This window comes from Alternaria ethzedia (genome assembly GCF_023757985.1).
Source record: "Alternaria ethzedia strain BMP 0044 chromosome Unknown scaffold_39, whole genome shotgun sequence".
NCBI classification, from domain to species: domain Eukaryota; kingdom Fungi; phylum Ascomycota; class Dothideomycetes; order Pleosporales; family Pleosporaceae; genus Alternaria; species Alternaria ethzedia.
Window position 1 is genome coordinate 79,178 of NW_026056232.1, and position 21,921 is coordinate 101,098.

At 53.8% G+C, this 21,921-nt stretch overlaps 7 protein-coding genes across 7 annotated transcripts; 2 read left to right on the forward strand and 5 right to left on the reverse strand.

Moving 5' to 3' along the window:
• Nucleotides 1-126: 126 nt before the first annotated feature.
• Nucleotides 127-9,129, reverse strand: J4E87_009799 (uncharacterized protein; the record flags this gene model as incomplete). Its single annotated transcript, XM_049381373.1, has 5 exons — nucleotides 127-1,386; nucleotides 1,450-1,705; nucleotides 2,157-7,539; nucleotides 8,457-8,781; nucleotides 8,830-9,129. 5 exons carry the CDS (start codon nucleotides 9,127-9,129, stop codon nucleotides 127-129), a joined length of 7,524 nt encoding a protein of 2,507 aa, XP_049228867.1.
• Nucleotides 9,130-9,476: 347 nt separating this feature from the next.
• Nucleotides 9,477-11,504, reverse strand: J4E87_009800 (uncharacterized protein; the record flags this gene model as incomplete). Its single annotated transcript, XM_049381374.1, has 5 exons — nucleotides 9,477-9,910; nucleotides 9,960-10,622; nucleotides 10,681-11,139; nucleotides 11,206-11,403; nucleotides 11,468-11,504. 5 exons carry the CDS (start codon nucleotides 11,502-11,504, stop codon nucleotides 9,477-9,479), a joined length of 1,791 nt encoding a protein of 596 aa, XP_049228868.1.
• Nucleotides 11,505-12,696: 1,192 nt separating this feature from the next.
• On the reverse strand, nucleotides 12,697-14,337 carry J4E87_009801 (uncharacterized protein; the record flags this gene model as incomplete). Its single annotated transcript, XM_049381375.1, has 1 exon — nucleotides 12,697-14,337. The coding sequence occupies one exon, from the start codon at nucleotides 14,335-14,337 to the stop codon at nucleotides 12,697-12,699; it is 1,641 nt and encodes a 546-aa protein (XP_049228869.1).
• Nucleotides 14,338-14,464: 127 nt separating this feature from the next.
• Nucleotides 14,465-15,012, forward strand: CYP1 (heme binding; the record flags this gene model as incomplete). Its single annotated transcript, XM_049381376.1, has 2 exons — nucleotides 14,465-14,497; nucleotides 14,545-15,012. 2 exons carry the CDS (start codon nucleotides 14,465-14,467, stop codon nucleotides 15,010-15,012), a joined length of 501 nt encoding a protein of 166 aa, XP_049228870.1.
• Nucleotides 15,013-15,136: 124 nt separating this feature from the next.
• J4E87_009803 (uncharacterized protein) lies at nucleotides 15,137-16,445 on the reverse strand (the record flags this gene model as incomplete). Its single annotated transcript, XM_049381377.1, has 3 exons — nucleotides 15,137-15,343; nucleotides 15,390-16,014; nucleotides 16,180-16,445. 3 exons carry the CDS (start codon nucleotides 16,443-16,445, stop codon nucleotides 15,137-15,139), a joined length of 1,098 nt encoding a protein of 365 aa, XP_049228871.1.
• Nucleotides 16,446-17,342: 897 nt separating this feature from the next.
• J4E87_009804 (uncharacterized protein) lies at nucleotides 17,343-19,147 on the reverse strand (the record flags this gene model as incomplete). The annotated part of the gene is made up of 3 exons (XM_049381378.1): nucleotides 17,343-18,427; nucleotides 18,478-18,955; nucleotides 19,010-19,147. 3 exons carry the CDS (start codon nucleotides 19,145-19,147, stop codon nucleotides 17,343-17,345), a joined length of 1,701 nt encoding a protein of 566 aa, XP_049228872.1.
• A 796-nt stretch (nucleotides 19,148-19,943) lies between these two features.
• J4E87_009805 (uncharacterized protein) lies at nucleotides 19,944-20,796 on the forward strand (the record flags this gene model as incomplete). The annotated part of the gene is made up of 2 exons (XM_049381379.1): nucleotides 19,944-20,427; nucleotides 20,684-20,796. The coding sequence occupies 2 exons, from the start codon at nucleotides 19,944-19,946 to the stop codon at nucleotides 20,794-20,796; spliced, it is 597 nt and encodes a 198-aa protein (XP_049228873.1).
• Between the last annotated feature and the right edge of the window lie 1,125 nt (nucleotides 20,797-21,921).

The window sequence follows — 21,921 nt, forward strand, 5'->3', positions numbered from 1 at the left end:
GCCTTGCGACAAATAGCAACAGCTAGGTGCCTACTACTACACACCGACGCAGGTTCAAAACCGGTATCCAAGCAACGAAAGAGAAAAGAATGATAAACCACGGGTATCGCATCGCTCCCCCATCGATCAACTCAACTCCTTCAAACTCGCCTCCACATTCTCCCAAGCCTTCGGCGACATAATCAAGCTCAGCCAATAACCCCCCGCATGATCCTTCCCCAAAATATGCACCAACAGCCTATTCGCCGGATTCGGTATCCTACTCGAGCAATGATGAAACGCAGGCATACCAGGCGGATTACTCCTTCCCTCACTCTCATCACCAGCCCTCACAACCGCAGGCCCAAAGTCGACAGTAGAAAAGAACTTGGCTTTCGACCAGTCGGTAAAAGGCACCAACATCGCATCCGCGTCACTGTAGAGAAGCGTCGATGGATCGCCGGAGATACGCTGCTCGCGAAGACTGGCAAGGACTTGGCCTTCGGTTGCTTGTTCGAGGAGGCGCTGGCGGTTGTGTAGAGCGATGGGACCGAGTGGGCCGGTTGCCATGTCTGGAGAGAGGAAGGTGAAGCCGGGGACGAGCATGTTTTGCATGTACATGCCCTTCGCGTTGATGAGTTCAGGAAGACGGAAACGAGCGTTCATTGCGTGGAGGGCGGTCAAGGGACGGGGTGATGGCAGAGAAGATGCGATACAGCGGAGTGTCCATGCAGTGAGCACATCGCCATCGCTGATGAACGGTGGTTTCTCGACTATACCGTCATCGTTCTCCTGCACAGGTAGGTCTTGCTCAGTTGCTACGCGCAATTTCGCCACGACGTCCTTTGGCAGGTAAATCGTCTGCGACTTTGGAGCAGGACCAGTAAGCATATCCCATGCGAACCTCGCTCCAAATTTGACCATACTCAGCCCTTTGAGCTGTTTGGCCTTGAGTATGTACTCCTCTGCCGGCTGAGTCGTGTTGTCAGTCAGTGCACGTAGCATGTCTTCCCGCGCCCCTAGTACAGGCGGCACTTCGGTCTCTTTTCCGGCTAATACCATCGACCACGCGCAGAGGAGGTTTTGGTTGCCAATTACATCCATCAAAGTATGGGGCCAGGAGAGTCCCACGAGTGTTGCGTTGGTAAAAGACGTGATGTGGACCGAAATTTGTGGCGTGTCTCCAGCGATCAAGTCCTCAAACGTCATGGGCGCGTCGGCGCTAGCGGCCAGGTCATTGAACTCCGTGGGTCCTGGACAGATCAAGACGGCTCTGTTGGCTTTGGGAAGCTTCTTGGCTAGGTCGTGCTCTTCGATGGGAGTGTTGATGGTGACATGGCTGTACGAGAAGGCGGGTCGCTCAGATGTGAACTGGCGTGGGACATGAATCTCCAATGCACCCTTGTTCTATCATCCAACATGTTAGCCGTACTGCTTCCACGCGAAATCAATCCGAAAGATGCCACTTACGTTGAGTCTCAAGCGTCCTCCAAGCTTCCTCCAGTCCCCATTTTCCAAGAGCTTTGCTAGAGAGGACCGGAGCCTATCCGCATCGAGAACATCGTTGAAGCAGAGTGTCCATGTAATTATGATGCTACGGAAAGTCTTCGTGTCGTCTAGTGTGTGTACTGGAAGGACGTCGTCGTCGGCATATGGGGTTGGTGTAGCATCTACTGCTGGGGAAGATTGCTTTTTGAATCGCTTGAGGAAATCCATTGCTGAGACGCTAAACTTGCGAACTGTGAAAGGTGCTCAACAATGAGTGTTATTTGTCAAATCTATTTACTTCTGCTCTGCTTTTAACACCGTATGAGAATCCCTGGCCAAAGTCGCGTTCGGAACACGGATTCGTGGGTAGCCGGAGAATATGTTATCGTCGTTGTATCAAAAGGGGCTCGCTAGATCGACGCCTCGTCTCCACCTCTGCAAGTAACTAGTCTCAGGTAAAACTAGCCGCACGTACCAACACGAGAAGGATTTCCGCCGTGCCACCGAATCTCTACAGGCGAGTCAAGAATACGTTCTTATCGTTGTGTCAAAATAGGGGCTCGCTAGATCGGCGCCTCGTCTCCCCCTGCGCAAGTAACCAGTCTCAGGTAAAACCAGCCGCACGTACCAACACAAGAAGGCCGAATCTCTACAGGCGATCGGACAACGGATACTAGCGATCCGCCTACGTTCCATGCGCTCCAAACCACGCATCGACCTCGTCGCCTGTGGCAAGCTCGTCGTCGTCGTCGTCGTGGATGGCTTCAACTCTGCCATGCCTGCGCCTGAACCGCCTCCCTCTCACCCGCGTCGCAGACTCATTCCGCTTCCGCAATGCCAGTCGCTTCGCAACCTCATTTGCCTCGACCAGGCTGACCAGCTTCCTCTTCTGCCCTTGATTCTTCTCGGCAAACTCCTTGCAGACTTCCCACACCTTTGTCGTAGCATCGCGAGTATCTCGGGACTTTTCGACGAAGGATTCTGGACGTCGTGAAAGCACGTTAGTATTCACGTTCCCGATACCAAGATGTCTGTGGCGACGATTTTGCCCTGCGTCGCTGGGAGGCGGAGGGTTGCTGAAGACCTCTTGAGCCAGATATGTATCCTCTGCCATCTCAAACGGCGTACGTCCTGATGCGTTCTCACGGAAGAGAAGGTCAGGACGGCATTGGAGCATGACGCGCAAGACTTGATCAGTACCACGCCGTACGGCAAGGTGGACAGGCGTATCGCCCTCGCCATTGACGATACTGAGGTCGTCGCCTTTGTTGAGCTCGAAAAGAAGTTTTAGGATGTTTTCGTGGCTCTCCGAGTTATAGCTTGTTGAGTTGTGGGGTAGAGCGACGTGAAGCCAGCGTGCAAGAGGCGTAGCTGCGCCAGGAGCCGCCGTTGTACGTTCGGTGAACAGGCTAGAGAGAAGGCGAGTGTCGATGAGCGCCAAAAGCTCGCGGAGCTTTTCTAGGTCTAGCTGGTAGTTCAAGTGTTTGTGCAGGATTGAGTGGATGATGTTCGCTCCGGTGTTGTCGCGTGTGGTTTGGTCGGCACCAGCTTCCAAAAGCACCTTCACCATCTCGATACGGTGCTGAGAGAAAGCAAGCTGCAGAGGTGTCATGCCACTCGCAGAACGATGTCCAATCGCCTTGGGATGAGTTTTGCATAGATGTCGAAGCAGGCTCACCGACTGTTCGCCCTCCTTGCCCAGAACCACCGAATGGAGCAGTAGATGCGAGCGGAGGTCGAGCCACTTTGTGATAGACGACTGCAAGCCGCCTTGGGTCTTCGCCAGGTTCTGGATGCGGATATCGTCTCGATGACTGTCCGCAAACTCCATATAACAGCGCAAAGCGGTGTCACTCGCGAACCACTCGACGCTCTCCAAACTTGTGTAACGAGCGGCATGAAGTAATGGCGGGTGCTTCGCCCCGACTGATTTCGTCTGGGTCTCTCTCCCTTCATTCGCCCAGTCCGCTCGCTTCCTGCCGTGGACCGATAGCCCTTGGTAGTACTTTGGCTTCACGGGTATCTCGATGCCGCTCTTCTTCACAAGATCGTCCAAAGGAATGCCAGCCCCAGTTTTCTTGATGATGATTCCTAGCAGACGGGTACGACTCAAGCGGATCGCGTACCAGAACTCTGCTTCGTCGAAACGGAAGAACCTCGGTGCAGTCTCATCGTCGAGTTCGGTGTTGTGTTGCGTGTACTCCTGAGCTCTGGCGATCAGGAATTGTAGTAGATCGGCATTGTCTAGATAGACTGCCAATTGGAACAGACTATGCGGTCGCACATCCTCGGGAATCTTGACGGGTATCGGGCTGCCACTAGACGAGTCCAAAGGCGTTTGGCTACGAAGGCTGCTTGAGAGCTCCGGGTGTGGAACCCAGGGTGAGACCAATGCAGCATCCTGTTCGAGAAAACGAAACGCCGGGCACGTCCACGACATCATCTTGAGTGGCGTCACATTGCTTTTGACTTGACTCTGCACCTCTCCAATGTTCTCAATAGTGAAGCAATCATCCACAATCTCAGCGTAGATCTCGAAATCATCCTCACCATCGTCACTGCTACCGTCGTCATCATCTCGGGGCTGGAGACTGTGTTTGACCAATGGCTTCTCTTCGGGCACATATTGCGCATGTGCAATCTCCAAGACAGCACGAGCGATTCCATAGTGCTTCCGCAGAATGGCGATAGAGAACGGCGAGTAATCCTGCGAGTTCTGAATAGCGATTTGCAGGGGAGTCTGATTATCTCCCCACATCGACAAGGTAAGCTCTTTGGTCGTCGGAAGATCGCCATCCCAGCAGGCTTGGAACAACTTGAGGTAAGCTTCCCGTCGTTCGTCGGTCAGGTCAGAAAGCCGGAAGGTGAGCAACGGATTCCACGGCTTTGGAGGGTCAGGTCCATAGCTACCATAATTGTACTGTTGTGGTGGGGGTATCCTGATTTCGGTATCTGGATGCAGCTCTTTGAAGGTCTTCGCCTGTCGTCTGAGCAGCTCTGACTCCAATGCTTCGAACTCTCTCAATAGCGCCTGGACAGCCGACTTCTTCTCACTCGTACCCTCGGGTTCTTTCTGAGACTGTTTCCACTTCTCGTGGCTCTCCAAGTCTTGTTCGTAGATCCGTTTGGCGCTGTCGATCTGATCACTCACCATCCAATGAGCGTAGGTACCCGGTTCGAGTCCTCCAAGATATTCAGTATCTTCCTTGAGCGGTACTGGGGCGAATTGCTCGGACCGCCGGTAGTTATCAATGCGGTCCACCCAGCCTTCGGAGCACAACCACCCATCTTGGCCATCAACTTTGCCCTTCTCGATAAAGGTCTGTAGTTTTCGCACATTGTACCGAACAATATCCAAAAGGGTGCCCGTATCGTTGTCGTGTGTGTTGTTGCTTTTGTCCAGCGCGCACCAAGCTTTGGGAGTAAGACTGTTGATGTCTGCTCCAGCATCCAGAAGCTTCAAGACTATCGACAATGCCTCATAACGAAGTGCAGTAAATACAGGCTGCTCGACGTTTTCTCTGAACGCTTTCTGGTTGCTCTCGGCAGTGCTGTATGCCGAATGAAACCCCTTGTTTTTCGCAACGGTAGAGTAGGTGGCGAAGTCAAGCTCAGGCTTCGCGCCCAGCTCTAGAAGTGCTTCAACTCCAGCGGTATCACCATGTTCAATGGCTGTCTTCAGAGGACTGTTCACGTTGGGTCTGAACGAATAGCCACTCAGCGATAAGTGATCGGCGGCTTGTTGCGCCGCAGGCCTGTTTGCGGATATCAAAGTGGTGAGCAGATCGGCACCATGCGCAGCAAAGTAGTGCAACGCCGTGATGTGGCTGGTGTCGCCCTGTGCCGGCGATGCACCCAGGCTGACGAGTAATCTAGTCATGTCCTTGGCCTTTTCAGACGAGAGCTGTAAAGCGATAACGGTTGGCAGGATCGCCGCGCGCGGGGACTTGTTGTAATCATTGACAAGCTTGACCGGCAGTAGTACATCGGCTCCAAACTCCTGAACGAGAGTCTTTACGACGTCGGTGTGGCCATTTGCAATGGCCAGGTGGAGCGCAGATACCGGTGCGTCCCAAGCGACTACGTTGATGTCGTATACATCGGGCTCGTCATCATTTGCATCATCTGGGAGGTTATCGTGGTCTTCTGACTTTTTGGGGTCTATCTTGATGACAGAGCCTTCAGTAGTCGCATCGGCATTATCGGACTCATCATCAAGTAAATCGACGTCGTCATCCTCATCGTCGTCGTTCTCGCTGTCGTCATCGGAAGCATGTTCCTCGGTGTCGTTGGTACTGGTAGCACCTGGTGTTTCCGGGAGGATCTGGTTCTTCTTCTTAAGTGCTTCTTTCTCTGCCTCTTCTTCTTCGTTGGCCTCACTCTTGATGAGGAGAGCTCTGACCATCTCTACCTCACCGCGCATGGCAGCGAGATGGAGCGCGGTCTTACCATCGAAGATGCGAGCGACGATGCGAGCTCCAGCATCGATGAGAGCTTGAACGACCTGTGGAGTTGAGGTCATGACCGCCAAATGAAGTGGAGTACGCCCGGTGTAGTCTCTTCGGTTGGGATCAGCACCCTCTTGACTGAGCCAATCCCGGACATGCTCGAGATCTCCGTCCACTATAGCCTGACACAATCGCGCTGTATTGCCGACGTATGCCATCTCGGTCCAATCATCATCAGTAAGAGGGTTAAAAGAGCCGATTGATTGCCGTCCAGGGTTGTCTTTGATGAAAGACAATGTGCCAGACACATAGATCTTGCTTTCCTCAGCTGCAATCTCCTGGTCTTCTGGTGTGATGGGCTCGGGACAAAAGCCGCAACAGTCCCCAATTACATCGATTGCGTTCCCAAAAAAGGAAGGGTGTCGATGTAGGGTGGTCTGTCGATCTTTAGGTCGGTTCCATTCGGCGTTGAGTAGCAAGTCTTTCGCGAAGAGTAACCTCTCAATCTTCCGAGCATGGAACTTCGGCCCGTATGGGATGGTGAAGGTATGGTAATCGCTGACCTCATCAGTCTCTACCCACTCAGCAACATCTTCGTCATGCTGTTGCTTGATGTCGCCTTTGAGCTTCTGCGTGGCCCAACGATTGATGGCTGGTCTGCCACGTTCAGCACGACGCTGATCAACGTAGGCGTCACGGTCAGTGCTTTTCGGCAATTTCTCAAGTACTAGCAACCTTGCCAGTCCAAGAGTGCGACCGAAGGAGCGTTCGAACAACGTGGGATCAATGCGCGACCGATCAAGGAGCGGCCAGTAGACTTCGAAGCCGCGGCGAGCATACTTGGACAAGCGGTTCTCGTATGAGGGGGAGCGACGTGTCAGGTCGATGGTGTTGATCTGCGTCATGTATGCAGCGATTGCACGGGGACTGGCGTAGACTTGGTTGCCATCGTATGCCGCACAGGAACAATCAACATCGAAGCCGGTGAGAATCTCGGAGATAGATCGGTAAATTCGCAGGACAATCTGAACGTGACGAGTGGGATACTGCGAAGCGATGGTGATGGCGTTCTTGGTACGGACGGTGGTTGTCTCTGTCAAGATGGAGTCTCTGATGCGTTGTTCAATCTGCTTGATCTTCTCGATGGCTTGCTCTTCGGTAAGGTCGTAGAGGAAGAGATCGACATCCGAAGCTGGCGCTAGCTGCTGATGATAGTATTCACGCAGGGCGCGCTTTGAGCCACTGTGTTCCTCTGGAACCGGCAGCAACGAAGTTACAACAGCGCTACCTGCCACCACCACATTGGACCAGTCCATGTCAACGAGAGATGACTCGGAGAAGAGCTGGAAGTTGGTCTGGAACTCATTGAGTGATTGCACGACCGCCGGAGAACCAGTCGGCTTGCGGTCCGCCTCGTCGAGAGGCATGAGATAGCGCTCACGCTCAGCCTCGGGTTCATCCTCGGGGTTGCGAGCGCGGATCTTGAGCTCACTTTCGTTACCTGCAAATATGGGGAGGATGTTGGGCTCCGCAATGGCGGGGTGTTCTGGTTGCTGAGCGAACACCTCGCGCAGCTTGGAGTCATATTCCTTGTAGGGCTCGAGCAAGGTGTGCAGTGATGTCTCTGGATGGGCAGCGACATGAGTAATCCAGTCAGTATGACGAACTGGGACTTTAGGAAGGTCAATCATTGTCGATATCTGATTTTGGGTTGTGATGGTTGAAATGGCGTTGTGAGAAGTGGTAGAAGGCGCGGGTGCTAGGATAGAATTGAAATCGTTGAATAGAATGACTGCTGAAGGCGGAAAAACGAGGGATTATATATATCCTTCAGCATTGGGATCTCGTTCAGTGTTGACGATGGCAGCCTGTATCATGATGGAGTTGGATGCTGCAGCGGTGTGGCGTGTTGAGGCAAAAGAGGGTCGAGCTAGGCAACGACGCGCCGTGGCCCATTTTAGCGACGGGAAGACGTGTTTAGGGACCACAGCAGCCTGACGAGACAGGCAGCAGCGAATCATAATTAGCAGTGTATATTGAGTCCAACGCGAGCTGCGCGCGAGTTCATGTGATGCATGACGCGACGGAAGTGACGAGTGAGCCCTGGAGGGTAAATCTGAAGTGCTCGAACCTTGGAAGTTTGCCACAGACACGCTTGTGCAAAAGAAGGATAGCGCAGCCAGCGGCTTGGCACTCCCCGCTGGCAGCAGCTTCGAGATCTCGCCATCTTCGGCATCATCATCTTCCACACGTTCTCGATACCGGCACCAATCACACGTCCAATCGTACATGGCTTTATCACGCCCTCGAACGACTCACACAGTTTCTACTCCCTGATCGGCGAGTAGAGCGAGATCTGCCCAACGAAGAACATGATAATCGTTAGAGCCGCAACAGCCGTGAAAACAATGGCGACCTATCATCAAATCAGCGTTGAAACCTTCCAGAATCGCCTTGCCTGAGGTCATACCTTGTCCCCATCGTCTAATCCTCCAGAATTACCCAAATTCGACGTGGCACTCCACACCAGCAGAAACATACCCACAACCATGCAGATAGTCGCGGATATGAGAAACATGACCGGCATCTGCCAAGTCAAGACCTGGACAAGGTTTGGCGCACGACGACCCGTTCGTTTCCAGCGACTTCCTTTACCAAGTAGCTTGTGAAGATTGGCGAGGCCATCGCGGTGCGACGAAAGCCGGTGTAAACGCACGGTCTGGTCGGCTGCGCTGATGATGGAGAGCATTGTGATGATGATGCCACAATACCACGATGTCCGGACATACCACGGAGTGGGCCTGCCGGTGGTGAGGATATTTGGCCAGCTACCTGTCGAGGTAAGGACACCCGCAAGCAGGGCGGACTTGACCATCGTCAGCGATGCGGCATCATCAATGGATACAGTACTTACCACGACACCAACAAAGTTCAGCTCGCTTAGCTTGTTGTCTCTCCATTTTTCGACAAGCTCATCTCTCTCGCTTTGGTCATGCGTGTTGAGCAAGATTTCTAAAGGGTCATACGTTGAGGGGTCCGGTAAGAAGATGCCACCGCCGAACATCTGCGGTGCGCAAAAACAACTGCTTTGCCGCTTGCGTTTGTTGTTCGACGTCTCTGGATGTAGGGGTGGCTGGGTAACACCATTCGATCCTTGGTCTGCTGCTCTCCATTCGACATCGTCCGGCTCCCGGGAAGAAGAGGTACGGAACATGGTTTACTCGGTATCTGGAGGATCGAACAGGTTGTGGATATGGGCAACAGTGGCCTCCATTGACTTTATCAAAGGTTTGCCAGAAGCAAACAATGCTGCGGTGTTCGAGAGGTGTTCGCCGATTATGACGCACATCGCGCCGCTAGCTGTAGCGCAAGTCTTCAAAGCTCAGTCAATCACAGCCTCTGCATCGTTCAGTCGCAATGCAGCCAAGTCTACCTACGCTGCGAACATCAACAGCCATGCAGGACGCTTAATCTCAAAAACGCAAGCGTTCAAATAAAGTCTCGATTGTAATTACTGACCTCGGCTACACATCCACTGCGTTCCAGCACCCTACAGCCAGCTTAATGCATGACCACAGCGACATGGTCGTCCATGTACTTGGAAATATCACCCAAGAAGCATGCTGCGATGATGCTGACTCCACCAAACGCTATGCTCACGTAGTACACGTACTTGTACGCCTCGGCGTACGCGAGCTGGCCAGCATAAACAACCAACTCGTACGCCCCGGGCACATCCTTAATACCCGGAAGTTCATGGAGAAGCGGGAGAAGCGATCCGCCGGTGATGGCGATTGCCTCTCCGATGATCTCTGGGGATGTGATGTTGAGCTTGGTCACCATTGCGCCGCCGATGTAGTGGGTTGCGGCGGGAACGAATTTGGAGATGAAGACGTTGTAGTACACGCAGTATCCGATGGAACCACCGATGACGCGGATGGCGAGGGTCAGAGCAGCGATTGTTGCGATGAGGTCGTCTGGGCAGATGATGGTGGCTGTTGAAGTTAGCAACGCGTTCATCGATCAACGCAGCGTGAAACTTACAGATGATGGATGCGGGCACAACGATACCACCAATGCCGAGACCAGCGAGAACCAACAATCCCCACAGTTGGTACAAGTTGTCCACACGGCCGATAGAAAGAGCACCGCAGCCTGCAGTCATCATGATCGACGAGACGATCAAAAGCTCCTTGTTATGACCGCGGAGCAAAGACAGCAACCACAGCACAATACAGGCACCAGCCAGAATCGAGAACCCAACAGGAATACCCCTAATACCAACACCAACAGGATCATGACCATAAACGTTGAACGCCTGCGTCGGCCAGAACATAAGGATAGAGAAGAAGTTGGCTCCAGAGATAAACGTAATGACGAGTGTCAGCCCAAGAATCCGGGGCTCCTGACGAAGTCGCTTGGGGAACATGGGATGTTTGGCTCCGTAAGCTTCCCAGAAGACAAAGGCAACGAGGAAAGCGACGCCCAGGATCAAGGGCGCGAGCACGTGTGCGCTGGACCACTTGTACTGGTAGCCACCCCACTGCATACCCATCATGAACAAGATCATACCGGCAACAGACAGGAAACCGCCGATGTAGTCGATCTGCGCGAGAACCTCTCTGCGGCTCATACCCACGCTGTTGACGCGGGGAGGAGGGTGGTAGAACACGAACGTCAAGACGAGGCCGATGAAAGCCCAGAGACCTAAGATCGTCAGTTTCCCCTCTCATGCGTCGTTTAGATAACAGGGAAAAGTTCTTACCACACCACATCCCAATCCACCTCCAAGCCCCGGGACTCTGACTAGCAATAAGCTGCGCCCAAAGCACACTCGGACAAAACGGCAAAATCGTAAACACCAAAATCGCAACATACTTGCCCCTCTGACTCGTCGGCGCAAGCTCACTCGTCACCGCCAGCGCCGTAAGTTCGTTGATGCCCGCGCCCACACCGCTAAACACCATTCCTGCAATGAAGATATTCATGGAATGGGCGGTTGAGCAGATGATCATGCCGAGGATCAGGAAGCACGCGCCGATCATGGCGACCCACCGGCGGCCCACGATGTCGGAGATGGAACCGACGAAGGGGCACACGGCGGCGAGGGAGAGCAGGTTGGCGAGGATGAACCAGATCCAGCGGTCTGTGCCGCCTATGTCGGCGTAGATGTAGGGGGGGACGCCGCCGAAGAGGTAGACGGGGATTTGGCTGCCTGTCCAGACTGTTTTTGAGCGTTAGTGAGAAGAACTCCGTTGTGTATCAGTCGTCTGGGAAGGGCTCTACGCACGGAAAGCCATGGCGACCAAAGCCATAAGTCTCTTAAAGTTCATAGGTTGCTCGGCATCGTGGTCCTCGCCGTCGCCGGCTGTCCGCAAGCCATCTTTTTCGTAGTAGTTGGTATGGCCGGGGACTTGCTCGTTGGTGTGGATTTGCTCGATGTGGTTGAAGGCTGGTTTGGAGGCTGAGGGGGAGTGGTCTGAGGCATCTATTGTTAAATTGGCTTAGTACATGTGTAGGTGAGTGTGAAGTTGGGGTGTAGGATTGCGTACCAGAGCCATCGCTGTGGTCTCGCATCGTGTTCTTCATGGTCTACGTATGGAGAAACCCTCGTAGACAGGAATGGAGACTCTGAATAACACAAACGAAAGTGTTCGCAAGACTGACTGACACTTCGTTTGGAGGCTCAGCGGGGCTCTTATGCATCCATGTAATTGGAACTCACCCTTGCCTTCACCACGCCCCCCTACCAGGGCCGTCCATCACATTCCCCACCCACGACTCAGTCTGCGGGGTATTTCCCACCTAACATCCAACTAGTCCTCACATCGTCCCTCTTCCTCCATTTCCCTCCATTATCCTCCTTCACACTAGCCCCAAGTCCACGGTCTAGCCCATCCACCCACCATCCCCATCCGCGCATCTGGATTCGCCTCTCCCACCACATCCGCGGTAACTTTCCCAACTTTCCAACACGCCTACCTGACACTTCCGCCACGTTACCCAGCTAGCCTATCACTTCCTTCCGTACTATGTCCATGGGACACCGGGGGAAGTTGTGAATGGGGTTAGACAAAGTGTTAGCGCACATGTACCCCGCAATTGCTTGGTCGAGCTTGTCGCAACAAGCAAAGAAGCGGCTGAACAAGCTTTTGGCGAGGTTTGTCGATCTCAGATGGCTTCGTTGGAAAACCTGGGGATGGGGATAAGGTGAACGGGGATCGGCGGGGGACGGTGGGTTGGTGTTGGTAACCTTGGAATGGTGAGGTGGTGAGGTAGTGCGGCGATTCCGTATGTAAGGAGAGGGCTTCAGCTGGGATGTCACATACGGGTAATTGGGACCACGGCAGTTTCTTCACTCGCTGTCTCGCTCTTCGCTCTTCGCACAATACACCTCCGCGCGGCTTTCCCCTTCGGTCCTATTCGCGCGGAGAAAAGTCCGCGTTGGATACCTACAGGGGAGTATGGGCTTGACCTGCCGTATAGATGCATGGTCTCTAGTCCCGTGAGCTATGCTCGCACGCGCGTATGTACAATAGCGACACCGGAGTGGATGCTTGATACGCCACAAGTACGGCTGTTCGGCTACGGGGGTCATGCAGACTGTGTTCTTGATTCGAGTTGCCTAGGTAGAATGAGAGGATGGGGGAGCTTGTTGGAAGGCGACCGCTGTGCTTTCACTGAGATGGATTTGCGTGATGATTTGGGGATGGATGTTGATTGCTGGTTCTTTGTAGCACTATCAATGTAGTTACTTCGGTAAGGGAGGTAATGGCACCTATCATCTCAGCCCATCCATCTCCAAGCTCACGTTATCCGCTCTCGAACCATAAACGCCTCCATCCAAGATCCACTGCTCATTATCATCGTTATCATCCTGCACGCGACGCCACGTCTGCTTCCTCCCACCTTCACCCGCATTCTCCTTGCCTTTACTCTCCTGGACCTTAATAGTCGGCCTAATCAGTCCACCCAACAGCGGATTCTTGCTGAACGCCCCGCTCCCACTCGATAGCGTATTCCCATCTCGGGGCCGTTGAGTAGGTTCGGGTGGCTCATCTTCGCTCTCGGGTGTAGCCGGCCTCTCGGTAGCAGCCATGCGCTTGACAAGCTTCTTTCCCGAGAGATCGATGCTGGCGACTACTTTGCGCTTCTCGTATTCTGGGCGCGCATTCCAGTCTTGCTCGCGCAGCGCTTTTTGCTGGCGCTTGAGCTGCATGGCGCGTTCTTGGGGGCTGGCCCACATGCTGAGGCCGGCTGTTGTGGTTTCGAAGTCGGCGGCTTCGTCGTGTACTTGAGTTCGTTTGGCGTTTTGGGCTTGGAAGGCGAGCAGCTTGTCTCTGTGCTGTTTTGCTTTTGCGAGCTTCTCGTTCTCAGACTCGACGTCCGAGGCGGGATTGGAAGATGCGGGTGTTCCTGTGCGGGGTGTTGAGAATGGGCGTGGTGCGAGCGAGACATCGGCACGCTTTTGGCCCGCGTTGTTGGCGGCCATCTTCTCTTTTCCGCGCTCTTCGCGGAGAACGCGCACCATAGATTGGATGTCTTGGGCGCTGAACAGAGCTGAGTTGCAGAAAGTGCATGGGCCGATGCCTTCCTTTACGCAGATGATCTTTCCGCAGTTCAAGCAGTTTGGCGCAGCTTCGAGCAAAGGATGCCTGGTAGCCATGCAATTGCATTTCCGCTTGCTGTTATCTTGTGGGGCAAGAGTAGGGTTCGTCTGAATCTCAAGCGCTCTGATTGCGGACTCCAGATCGTTGAGTGCCGTTGAGGCACCATGCATGGGCGTGCCACCAGTAACATTGACCTTTGCCTTGGCCTTGGGTTTCGTATCCGAGATGAGTTGGCCTGGAAGTTTCTTTGCTGGTTGCGGAGCAGGCGAGACACCACGGGATTTGGGCGTGGATGTCCCCGATGACGTAGTGAAGGTTGGTAATTGTAACCCATCGGGTTGTTCTGATAAGCCGAATTTGGCAGCCTTGGGTTTTGAACTGCCAGCCATATAGTCCTCTTCATCTTTCTTGAGGTATGCACCAGATACGTTGCCATGGTCCTCTACTTGTCGCGGTGGCGGAAGTTTGTTCAAACCGGGTTTCTTCTTCTTTGGCTTCGCCCTGGGTACTTCTGACATGCCATTCGACACTTGGGCCTGGCCAGAGCCGCTGGAAGGCTTCGGCTTTCTCCGGTTGTTAAATGAAGAGATAAACTCAAGTGCTTGCGGTCTGTCGCCTAAGAAATTCTGCAGATGGTCCGCTGCTTCTTTGGGCGATAGTGACTCAGTATATGATATCAGTTGCTTCAGTGACTCATCGTCTAGAGGAACAAGCTTCGATAGCTGGGGCAATGCCCAGGTTGAGAGATCCATGTTCTTGTTGATGAGGTTGTGGTTGCCAAATGTCAGAATAGGTTGTTCGCTGTGAATCATCACTCTGAGCTAGTAGCTGTGGCGGGTGTGTGGCTGGTCGGCGGTCCGTGCCCCAAAGTTCACATGGAATTCCAGCTCGTGGGGAAGCTGCCATCACAGTCCTCATACCCTCAACTACACATTCACCATGGCTACCGACATCGCGCTCGACACCACTATTGTACGTTGAACTTCTCGTACGACAAACACCCTTACTAATCAGAGCAGGGCACCATTGTCATCGAACTCTACAACGACCACGCGCCCAAGACATGCAAAAACTTCTCGACGCTCACGCAGCGCAACTACTTCAACGGCCTGATCTTCCACCGCATAATACCAAACTTCATGATCCAAGGCGGCGACCCCACGGGTACAGGAAGAGGAGGTGAGAGCATATATGGCGACAAGTTCGAGGACGAGATCAGCCCCCAGCTCAAGCACACGGGTGCAGGCATCCTCAGCATGGCCAACTCCGGTCCCAACACCAATGGCTCCCAGTTCTTCATCACATTGGCGCCGACTCCGTGGTTGGACGGCAAGCACACCATCTTTGGAAGGGTCAAGAGCGGGATGCAGATCGTGAAGAAGCTCGGCTTGGTCAAGACAGACAAGGAAGACCGCCCTGTTGAGGAGGTCAAGATTGTCAAGGCATACCTCGTCGACGACGGCGCGATGGCGATGCAGCGATACTAGCGCGGGGGAACGAGATCAGCCAGGCGTCGGCGCGATCGCATGACAGAGCGCATCAACGCGACACTCAATGCTTGAACGTGAGTTACTCGAAAATGGAATGTAGATTAATTACTCATACGTCCAACTAGTTCAGAGCTCCGTTCGGATGGATCAACACCTTCGTATACCCCTCGATTCTCTTGTCAAACTTCTCGTATGCCGTCGGCGCGTCGTCGATATTAATCTCGTGCGACACGACGAAGCTCGGCTTGGCCTTGCCCGATACAATCATGTCGCGGAGATACCTGTTGTACGCCTTCACATTGCACTGCCCGGTGCCAAGATGCAAGCCCTACGGTCGTCAGTGGTGGGTACACAACTTCGGACCACGAACATACCTTTTCGAATAGCTTGCCGAACGAGATCAGAATTTGGCCCTTCTTGCTCTGCTCATCAGGCGCTCCTGGATCGGCCGGCACATACAAACCTGGAATACCCAAGCCTCCCGTTGGCCGGGTCACCATGATCAACTGGTCCAAGACAACGTTTGGCTTCTCCTTGCTACCAGACGCGTCCACGGCTTGATAACCTACCGCGTCGACAGCGCGATCCACCATACCGTCATTGAGCTTGATGATCTGCTCAACCGGGTCGCTCTTCCGGAAGTCAATAGGAATGCATCCGATCTTCTCCGCAGCTTGCAGTCGCTCAGGCACTGTGTCGACTACGAAGACCTTGCTTGCACCTCGTAGGATACCGCTATACGCTGCCATGAGACCAACAGGACCTGCACCGAACACCGCGACACTTTCGCCGGACTGGAAGCCAGCGAGGACCAGCCCATGCCAGCCCGTTGGGAATATATCTGCTAGCAGTATGAAGTCGGCTTCATGCTCGGTTCCTTTGGGTAGTTTCAGGGCGTTGAAGTCGGCGAAGGGGACGCGGAGGTATTGCGCTTGGCCGCCTTGATACGGGCCCATGGCTACGTAGCCGTAAGCGCCGCCGGCGAAGCCTGGGTTTACTCTGTTCTATTGTTAGGACTGGTGCATGATAGCCTTATTGGAGTTCGACTTACCCGGTACAGAACGCTGTTTTGCCCTCCTCGCAATTGCGACACCTGCCGTCGGCGACATTCTGCGAGCCACATCAGAACCATCCGCACTTCATCTCCATGCAACACTCACAAACGGCAACACAATCCTATCCCCCTTCTCCAGCAGCGTCACGCCCGACCCCACCTCGATAATCGTCCCCATATTCTCATGACCAAACACCAGACCCGCCTCCGCAGCCGTCCGTCCCTGATACATATGCAAGTCCGACCCGCAAATCGCCGCCGTCGTAACCTTGACAATCACATCATCCGGATGCTGTATCTTAGGCAGCTCGACGTCCTTGACCGAGACTTTGAATGGACCTTCGTAGTGGACTGCTTTCATCTTGTCGCTGGACATGTTTGGGGGTTGTTGCGCGCGTCGCGTTTAAGCAATTTTAAAGGTTCAAAGATACAAGATACAAAGAGTTCGTCGCGACAGTAGAACGAGATGCGCGTATATTATCGTGAAGTGGGAAATGGTTGCAAAGGACAAAAGGCACGTTGATCCCACAATGGAGCCAGACCCAGTCTATGACATATGACGACCCCTCATCTTCGGTCCTTGCAAGCTTGCATGGCTTGCAGGAGTTGGGACCAGAGCGTCTGGCTGGCGTCATTATTGAGGGGCTGACAGCGGAGGAGGTGTCGATCAAGTGTGGGGTATGGGTTCCGAGTCGGAACGGACGCTTCGGAAACTAGCGTGATGCGTCGAATGCGCTGCAACATTTGAAGTCACTTGTGTCCGCATGGGCAGTCTTTTTCGCATGGTAGGGAAGCTTGGAGGATCGGTCACGCCGATGTTGAGGCCTCCTTTCGGATTTCGAATTCAAGCTGTCTAGAGCGGAAGAAGCCTCAACATCGGCGTGGGAGGTCTTGCTTAGTTCTGTATTGTGCGGAAGACGTGGAACGCTGATCGACGTCTGAAGTCTTCTGTGACGGATCTTTTGTGGATTGGGATCATGAGCAAGAGATGAGGAGAACCTCACTGCAGAATTCATGCTTGCTCATTCTGAGCGAAATGTAAAGTGAACACCTTTTCAAGATTTCTAGCTTCCTCGGAGCCATGACTCCTGTGATGTGATATGTTCGAGAAAAGGCCATCATCGTAAGCAGAGTCGTATGAGCAATGTAGTGCCCAGATGGGATATCCCGAATAAAGTCCCGTCCAAACTCCAAATTCCAAATTCATCCCGCATCCCAGAGATATACGGGAATGATCATACCCACCTCACCACCGACCTCCAATACAACCCACCTAAACCAACCCAACCAAACTCTCATTCAACCTCCCTAACCTCCCCCTAACCTTCTTCACCCTCTCTCCCACCACACTCACCACCCCCTTCTCCTTCCCCTCAACACCAGCTTTCTCCTCAACCCCTCCCATCCCCCCCTCCACAACCCCCTTCCTCTCGACCTTCTCAAACCTCCTCTTCCACATCCCGCGATAATTCACAACGCACTGCCTGACCCAAACCCTCCACCACACCTCCTCCGCCCACCTTACTAACACCCCATCCGTTGCACCAGCATACTGCGCATCTGTCCATGCCATCGTGAAGTCCTTGTCGCGCGGCACGGTGGCGAGGTAAGGTGTGCCGGTGGAGGGGCAGAAGAGTGTCCAGCGGAAGAGGCAGAGCAGTTTGGCGGAAGGGGACATGTTGGGTGGAGGTGGGGAGGCGGAGAATGGGAGGGGTGGTGTGGAAGGGAGGGCGTCGACGTAGAGGTAGAGGGCTGGGGAGGGGGAGGTGGTGGTTGATAGAGATGGGGAGAGGGGAGGTGGGACCAAAGCGCTCGGTGAGATCGGCGAGTGGTCGATAGATAAGCCGGGCGTGAGCGGTGGTGTCAACGGCGGTGTTAGCTCGCCTGTAGCTGTGGGTTCGAGATCGGGTGTCATGGGCTGTGCATGTTTGACAACGATAGTCGGAACGGATATGTCGCTACTCCATCCATTCTTATCAGTTGGAATGGCTTGGGTGATGAGCTCGCGCAGTCTCTGCTCTTCGCGCTCTTTGACCCATGCGGCGCGCTTGGTGTAGTATGCGGTTGCTACATGCGGGAACATGGTGAAGACTTTGTTGCGGACAGCTGCTCTGGTGCGCGTTTGCCATGCTGAGAGGTCTTCTTCGACGTGCTCGTGGGTTTTGCTACTGGCCTCTTCGGGGTCTGTAGTTTGCTGGAGGTGGCGGTAGCCAGGGTAGTGCTGCGGAACCCATTCTTTGATGAAGTGTGTCCAGTACGGTGCGCGGTCCTCAAGTCGCTCATGATACTTTTCCTCGGCCAGTCGTGCGGCGAAGTGACCTGGGTGGAAGAGCCAGGAGCTAGCCAAGTACTTGTAGACTAAAAGTCCCATCAGTGATACTCACAAACAAGACAGATCAAGAACTTACTCTCCTCCTTAGTCTCGAATACCCCATTCAAGATCCTCCAATCCAACCCCACAATCCTCAGCGCATCCTTCGGATCCTTGCTAACCCACACCATGCTACCAGGAAAATTCGTCTCTTCCATCTCTTCAACACGAACATGTATACCCTCAGGATCCATGGTGAGGCCCAGCGGCTTGACCATACTGCCGATCATCTTGCTGTTGCTAGCGTAGTTGAGCTCGAAGTGACACCAGTGAAACAACTCCGGCTTGAAGCAGACTTTGACATCGATCTGGATGAAGTAGTTCTCTTCGCCGTGGGGCGAGTCGATGGCGAAGTACATGCAGTCTCTGGTGAGAAAGCCTTGGCGCCCATGTGTGGTATCGAGGACGTCTTTGATGAGGGAGACGGTGCTTTGCCAGGGGAATGCGTCGAGTGTGGTCGTGCCTTCGGAGTGGAGAGGGGAGCAGACTAGGAAGTCGACGTCGCCGTAGTCATCCTGTTCGTGTCAGTAAGGAAACGGCACACCAGACCTCGGGATATTCAAGCATACCTTGCCGGGCATCTCAGTCGGTACCACGACTTGCGCGAAGACAGTCTGCAGCGCAGCTTTCGTCTCTGCTTTGACCTTTGCGTAGACAGCTGGGGAGATGCGAGGACAATACAGTCCTTTGAAGGCGTGGCCGCCCATCTTGTGTAGTGATTGATGAGGGAGTTGTGAGATGGGTTATCCTAGTGTTTCCCAGATCGTGTGAAGTGATGAGTTGGAGTGATGAACGAGAAGTGGTTGAACAGACCAAAGTGGCGGTCACAGGGTAGTTATAGACAGCTGGCGTGCTGCAAGATGAGGTGAAGGTAAGAGCAGCTGAGCGGTGTCCAGTCAAGGTAAGAGAGTATCAGACGACATGGCAAGTGCTCAGCGGAACAAACAACACGGATATGTGCGGACCTGGGAGAACGTCGTTTTTGTTCAACTTTACCTTAAGTACTCAATCCTACCATTGCGATATGGTAACATGATTCGTCCTGCGCCTGTTGTTACGGCATCATTCGACTGATGATATACAGAACAGCACTACTCCAGAATGTGTCCCACTGCGTCCAGGACAAGAAATACATCTGAAAGACTCCCCAAGGTTTGGGGGCGAGTGTATGCCAGCGGAAGGTGTTGATTACGTTCGTAAAGACGTCGCATATGACCGCAGTTGTTCACATGCTAATCCACATCAATCTGAGGCACTTTGACATGTGCACTCCGCGAAATGGAGTGCGCCTTGTCCGCAGCCTTGCAGCCTACCTCCCTATACTCTGCTGCGTCGCATACTTGTGGCGTTCGAAAAATGGTTGGGTGAGGCAGCTCTGTGTCACCCTCACCATCACCGCTCCTGCGGCGCAGCAGTGCCACAAGCGCTAAGCCTGAACACATATCAATATCGCACTCACCACAAACTCACCATCGACAACCAACCACCAAAACAGCTGTCAACATGGCGATGGCACGTCTTCAAGCACTTCTCGCCTGCTTCCCCTGCGGCACCGAGGAGCCGGAGCACACCACTTACCCCGACGAGAAAGTCGCCTTGCTCGCTGCCGCCAACGACAACGACAACGATAACCCACATCCCGCCGATGAGATCGCAGACTCCGTCGTCGAAAAACTCCTCACCACCCGCCTCACCGGCGCCCACCTGCGCATGCACCTAGACGCCCTCGTCGGCCCCTCCGGCTGGCGCACCACGCTCGCCCAACACATCCTCTCGCGACTCACCACCGCTCTCCGCGCGTCGCACGAGCACCTCGGTCCCACCATCTCCACCGCCTGCGACAAAGCGTGGGAAGCGGCCCAAAGCATCGAGGGCTTCGTCATCGAGCACCCGGTCATGTGCACCGTCATTGCCCTGGGCGTCCTCGCTATCGTCGCGCCGTGGGTGTTGGAAGCGCTTGGGTTTGCTGAACTGGGGCCGGTTGAAGGTACGTGTAGTGTGAAAGTGTGAAAGTATGAAAGTATGGGTGTTACTTCCCCTTCGTTTCCAGCGAGCTGGGAATTCAGGGGATGGAGATGCGACAGTACGTTCCGTGGAACTCGACAAAAAGCAAAACAACTTTGGGATATTTCGTGACCAAAGAAAAGCGGTTGGAAGGAAAAGGCACGGAAATGTCAAGCGAATTGAACGGGAAGAAAATGATTCGACTTGGAATAAAGCGCTAACACAATCATTGTATGCAGGTACCTTCGCCTCATGGTGGCAGTCCACCTACGCCGGCCTCGTACCAAAGTCCTCGCTATTTTCCTTCTTCCAGCGGTTAGGTATGACCAAGTGGCACTGGGTGCTCGTCTAATCCATAACTCTGCTATTCATGGTACGGATGAGGGGTTCGTCAGCTTCGGTTCGCTCCTTCCTTTCTCGTCTCGTCTCGTGTCCTCCTATCGATGCGAACAGACCACTCCAGGGCTATTGTGATAAACGAGATCAAGGAAGCAGGAAGCGGGCTGCGGGGAAAGCACCAGAAGAAGCGGCAGATGACGCAGTTGGTATAGGTCGAAGGATTCGAGGAGATTGGGATGTCGCTCGCGTATCTTGCATGATGATGCACGCGCGTGATGGATTGACATGGTTGGCATTGTGCTGTCTGCTGTCCTCAGTCGTGGGTAGTAGGGCGCCTAACTCAATCCTTCCAACTTCCCCTCGTGTCTCCGTTCCAATGTCCACGTCCTTGATTAGTAGTTCGCCACCTAAGGCAGTGACATTATCCTGAGGCTCTGCTACCCGCAGGTGTCATCGCAATTTCCCCACACACCGTTCTACGTCATCCCACATGTAGTTGAGGGGGACCCGTCGACGATGGAGGAACGGGCAATGTTTCGAACTCAATATAGCAATGGCAATGCGACGCGAAGCGCAAAGTAAAGAAAACGGTTCCCGCAACCCGCTTCCCGCGCTGTCACTGTTACAGTTGTTTGCGAAAGTCTACCAAACATGCAACTTTAATTAAGATTAATCATGGAAACACAGACGCCAGACAAAGCGCATCGTGTGTGGAGCTTCAGAGGTTAAGATTTCCGCGCGCACTCGGGGTCGACCGCAGAACAGCAAGCTTGGAAGAAGGACGCGTACGTACGCGCCTACGCTAGGGATAAACGAACGCGTCCTGCGTCCTGCGTCTTCGAATCTTCTAATGCGCGTCGCGTCGCGTCGACGCTAAGATCATCTGGCCCGATCCATGAATCTGTCACAACACGTTACGCGACACGGTAAATGTTTGGTACGGTAACACCTCCACCCACACCCCCAACCCACACCTACCCCACGCATTTGACGCCGCCCGCAGATCGACACGGGAAGAGGCGTGAACGATCGACAACATTGGTTACAGATCCCAACGGCCTGTGTTGCTTCTGTCGTTCTCGTTTCTACTTTCTGTTTCGAACAGCTTGTTTGTTGTTCGTCCGCTACAAGACAAGTC